Genomic DNA, 5238 nt, shown 5'->3' on the forward strand with positions numbered 1-5238 from the left:
CACATACACAAGCAAGCACTCTGTAAGTGCAATATATAGCAAATTTTCCATTATCCAGAGCCACAGAGAACCTGAGTTGCCCTAGATAGCAGAAGAATCTGAATAGTGTGATTATTGTGAGAAGGGCTGAAAAGAATAATGCAGAAATGTCAAATACCAGAAACTGAATTCCGGCCATGCATTCACAGAAGTTTTCATCCAAGCTAGTAAATGGAAAACCAACAACAACAACAACAACAAAAACCCCACAGAAAAAAAGCCCCAGAACTAAACCACAAAAAAGAAACCAGTTGCAGCCAAACTTGGCTAATTTAGCCAGGAGTATCCAAATGCATCCTCCCAGTTTGCACAAGTAGCTAGTTTTGCATGATAACAACTGGCTTAGCATGCTGGAAGCCCTGTAAACCAAGTCATATGTAACTGGAAAAATGCATTCACACAAAAACAGAGCTTGGGGCGCAGTGCATCAAAACCTCACTCACTGGTTACTGTCAAGCCCAGCGTCCTTACTTAAAGTCGACCCATAAAAAAACCCTGTCCCTGAAGAGCTCATAAATTAAAAGGAGAATGAGATCATAGTTAATTCCTTAGTTAATGAGCAAACTAAATCCTAGCACCAGTGACACCTCTCCCATTCTTCCTGCAAAACCTAGACTGCATGTCAGTTTGCTCTCCATCCCAAAGAGAAAATGGGATTTAATTTCTGAGAAAGCAGAGATAACACCTAAGCCACAGGTGAAGTCTTTACAATTCCTTTCACTCTCTTCCAATGGGGGAAGAAAATTGTTTTGGCAGTCTTCTAAGAGCGTTTTACTTTTCTTAGCTATTATTTCTTTTTTGAAAGTCAAAAATCTCCTGAGGAATCTACAATTCTGGCTGAAAATTTACTTGAGATTTAATTACTGAAGTAGTGAAAAATTTTACTTGAGGTTTCTGAGTCAAATGCTCAGGAAAGTTTCTTAGGTGTGAGTATATACTCACAATTTTCAAAGGAGGAAAGAATTAATTTGTTTTTATTTCCTTCAGTGTTGTTGTATTGTATATCTCCAAATCCAAGCAGCTATCAGGAAATCCCCCTTTGTTTATAGTTAGGGACTAATTTTCTTATTCATAATTTTATTCCAAATGAAGGGAAGAAATAGTCTACAGAGTTTTCTGTGAATATTTTTCAAACCTGAGTGTACCTAACCTATAGTTAGGCATTTACCTAGCTTGCAAAGTTCACATACCTGGAGAAATAAAGAGGTTAGTTCCTACTCCAAACATAAGTTTATTAAAACTCAAACCTTGCTTAGACATGTTGCAAGCGTGAAACTACTCACAGTGGGAAAATAAGTTGCATGCACCTACAGAAGTTGCCAGTTTTTATGTCTTCTCTCACAGGAAAGGTCCACAGCTTGTGTAATTTACATCATTGCTCCGCAGACCATCTGTTCTACACTATCCAGCAGACAGTGTAGTAACCAAGAGATCACTGTTATGACTTTTTGTCAACAGCCTGCTTCTGAACTGCATTTCACTACTCTCAGCAAACATCTACTTTATTTTAGGTGGATTGAATTTTTCCACTGAACAACTCAATGTCCCAAATCTCAGAAATCTTACTTGGTTTTACCACGAGCCTGGTTCCATGTCCAAATGTAAGTTGGTAGGTGTTCATAGACACTGTGTTGTTTGCCATAGCAAAAACCTTTGTACACTCCTATCCACCCCAATCCACCTGAATAACATTCCTCAAGGAAATCCTTCAGTTTCTCCGCACACACACTTGCAATGCGTTATGTCTTACTTCCATGTCTATTGCTTATTGTTCTTCCTCCCCGCACCATAGTCTCATTAACACCACAAGGAAGAGCCATGAAGCAATTCCCTTTCCACCTCCATCCTTGACAAATCCAAACCGGCACCACTCACTAAAGACCATTAGATTTTTTTCACATCTCTCTTCTTGTATTTCAGTTACTTGTTTTCACTTTTCACTTGCTTCCTTTCCCCATGGTGGACCCTTTTCTGGTGCACGTTGGTTAAATAGAAAGTCTACACTGTTATTTTTGAAGCTCGAGTACAGTGCCATCTATATTGATTCCACCTTGACTCAGAGAAGAGGCAGCTCACCTGGGGCAATGAGAAGTTTCGTTCCGCTCCCCCATGTGAGTTTTCCCCATCCTCCAGTACTAGCACTGTATGACAGGTCTTTACAAAATCGGCCTCTTCATTCAGCCACCTCAGTGGGTGTTGGAGGGCTTGGATACATTCAGTCATGGATCTGCCTCTGAGAGAAGCTATAAATACCCATACAGATTTTCAAAGACCTCCTCTAGCCTCTCTCTGACAAATACCTTTTTCCGTGTTCAAATTCATGGGAATAACTAGATTTGATCACAGTCGCCTCAGGTATCAGAGATAGGAAGAACCTACTCTTTAGTTAGCAGGGAACACTTTAAGTAGCTTGTGTTGTTATATCCAAAATAGGGTGCCTACAATTAGTCATTGCAGGTGGTTTCCCAGACTAAGGCTCTTCCCACTAATCCTCCTTTCCTTCCTTATTGTCTGATACTTGGCTGCTGAAGAGCATTCAGTGTTTTCATTACAGCATTTGTAATAGCCCTTGCTATTAACAAGGGCTGTGGCAAACTGAATCCCAAGTAGAAAGCCAAGAAAATAAGTTTCTACTGGGTCACGGAATACCTGAGTAGTATTCAGATGCATTTTCGAAACATCCCTTTGTAAGGAAGTTTCTTTCAGTAAATAATGGAATAATCCCAGTTCCTCAGGCCCCGCCTTCATAATTTTCCCATGCAATGGCCTGAATACTTAATGGGGCTTTACTGACCATTTTGTTCCTTTGCCAAAGATGAACTTATTTAGTGACCCATAATTCACATTATGATGCAGAGCTTATTAAAAAAAAAAAAAAAAAGTCTTGCTTTCCCAGCCAAAACATTCTTTTCCCTCTCATTCTCCAAGACAAAGATGATTTTGTCCCCAGTTTTCCTAAGTAAATGCAAATGGCTACTAACACTGGTATTTTGAAGAAAAATGTGGATCCACTAATCTCATCAAACCAGGTCAATTTTCACAAGCACCAGCTGAGTGAACTCTTCTTTTACACAGAATTTTCATGATTAAGTACTCTATTACTCTTCATTGTTTGGTTGTCATTTTGCCTGGGGTGCAGCATTCACCACCAGATCAAGAGCTCAGACAGTGTTTAGCCAGTTCTAGCACAAACAGGTACTGACTTATAGTATGAGTCCAACTATCAAGATAAGTGGAGAAGACAACTGTATTTCTGTCTTCTTTCAATGACACATTCACTATCACAACAGCAAATCTTCCCAATTGATCAACTTCTATGGACAATTCTCATTCCAGAAGGTAATCAAAACATGCATGCACACTCTGCTTAGTGTCTCACTTCATTTAAAGAACAGCCTTGCCTCCCCTCAAGTGTGAATCTGGAGCCAGCGATCACTGTTTCTCAGCTCAGAAAAAAAATGTGTTCATACACATTGTTTTTCACAAATTCCAACCTTGCTTGCCCCCCATTTAAGGTTTCAGGTATGCATCAGACAGCTCAGAAAAAAGACTGCACAGAATTTTCTTTTTTCCCCCTCACCCTAGATATGATTGATAATGTGGGCATTTTTTAAAGGCTTTTGCAGCAAAACCAGGAGAATTTACCTTCACCACCAGAGTCACAGTATCGCTTAGTTCAGAAGAGATATCCCTGGACGTGTTCAAAATCCAACTGGACAAAGTCCTGAGCAACTTGTTTCAGTTGACACTGCTTTGAGCAAGGAGTTTGGAGTAGATGATCTCCAAACGTCCCTTCCAACCTCCATGATTTTCTGATCCGATGAATGCTAAACTTGAAAAAATCTCAAGTTGCTGGCTAAGAGCATCTATAGGGGTGGTTATGGAGATTCAGTACTGTACTTGTTGAACTATGCAAATGGGCCCTCAGTTATGAAGCTGCTTAAGATGCTCATTAGAAGAAAAACAAGTCTATTGACTTTAAAGTTAGGCCTGGCGCAACAGGTCATGCAAAGACATTTGAAGACATGATCCCAAAGAATTGTTGTGCTGGAATGGAAAAAAGAGATGAAACAACAACATGAACACAGTCTAAGGTCAGAGTACCTGATGAAGTCCACCTTCCTATCGATCCAGATTTCCAGCCTAGCCCAAGTTAACTGAAAGTCTCAAGGTAAGGAACAGAACTGAACCCCGTTTACGTATCCCCCACAGCCTTCCACAGCCATACACAGGTACTAGGCACTAGTTGGTCAATCTGTCCGTCTGTCCTAAACCACGCCTCTATTCCTGCTCGCTGCCAGATTATCAGCATCCTGGAGCACCGTGTCCATAGCACGTTTCTCTAAATAGCAGAAGTCCAACACCTGGAAATGCTTCTAAGCACGAGAGCACCTTGAAAGAGCGCCTATTTTCTCCTTCTCCTCTGAAAGGTGACACGGACTCAACAACTTCATCTACAGGGTGCTCCGGTGGACACTCAAGGACTTTTGACAGACGACACACAGGAAAGCTGCACACTCACTGGGCTGGACGGACAGCCTGGTCCCTGAGCCGAAGGTCAGCTTGCCGTAGCCGGCGCCATAATCACACAGCATTTCCTTCCGTAACAAGAAGCCCAGCAAGCCACTTCAGAAGCAGCACCTCTCCCAAGCCTTTGCCCAGCCATGCCAAAGCTAGGGAAAAACAAATCCTCCATGTCTTTCAGCTGCACCTCTGACTTCTCTTTTTGGTCTTAAGCTGGCTAAAAGTGGGAATGCAACAAGAGGAGACAGCAATAAAGTGGAGAAGCAGGAGGTGAAAACGTACTTGGCAGAACATGTAGCTTCATCCCTGGCCCAAACTGGGGTTTTCCTGCGTTGTTGGTCACAGAGTGCTACACACCCTAACAGGAACCCAAGGCTCAGCCTGCTTTCTCACCCGCTCTGGTCTCCTTTTGCGAGGAGTGGGATGAGCCCCTTGGACAGGAGACGGCATTTGCCTTGGGCACTGCAACACAGAGAGGAGGGAAAGATAAAAACTCAGGTCAGGGATGACTTCCTCAGGCTGCTTGGAGAATACCAGTCACTCACTGGCACTGGGACCTTTTCTGGATAAAGGGCCAAAATGGCTTGGCCTTGGTTTGTTGTGCAAAAGAGAAAAAGCACGCTCTTGTCATCGGTTTTCTAGTTTAGCAACAACATAAGATTTCCCTGAGAGCTC

The 5238-nt window shown here is 42.1% G+C and overlaps 1 gene segment (V, D, J or C); it reads right to left on the reverse strand.

The window, feature by feature from the left end:
- Positions 1 to 5025, reverse strand: part of LOC103917391 — a gene marked incomplete at its 5' end in the record, with an annotated part of 18293 nt that extends 13268 nt beyond the window's left edge. The window contains 2 exon segments of the C gene segment in view: positions 4562 to 4637; positions 4957 to 5025. Of these exon segments, the coding sequence occupies positions 4562 to 4637; positions 4957 to 5025 (145 nt within the window).
- Positions 5026 to 5238: the final 213 nt, after the last annotated feature.

The sequence above is a fragment of the Pygoscelis adeliae genome, unplaced genomic scaffold (assembly GCF_000699105.1).
Source record: "Pygoscelis adeliae isolate BGI_AS28 unplaced genomic scaffold, ASM69910v1 Scaffold255, whole genome shotgun sequence".
Classification (NCBI taxonomy): domain Eukaryota; kingdom Metazoa; phylum Chordata; class Aves; order Sphenisciformes; family Spheniscidae; genus Pygoscelis; species Pygoscelis adeliae.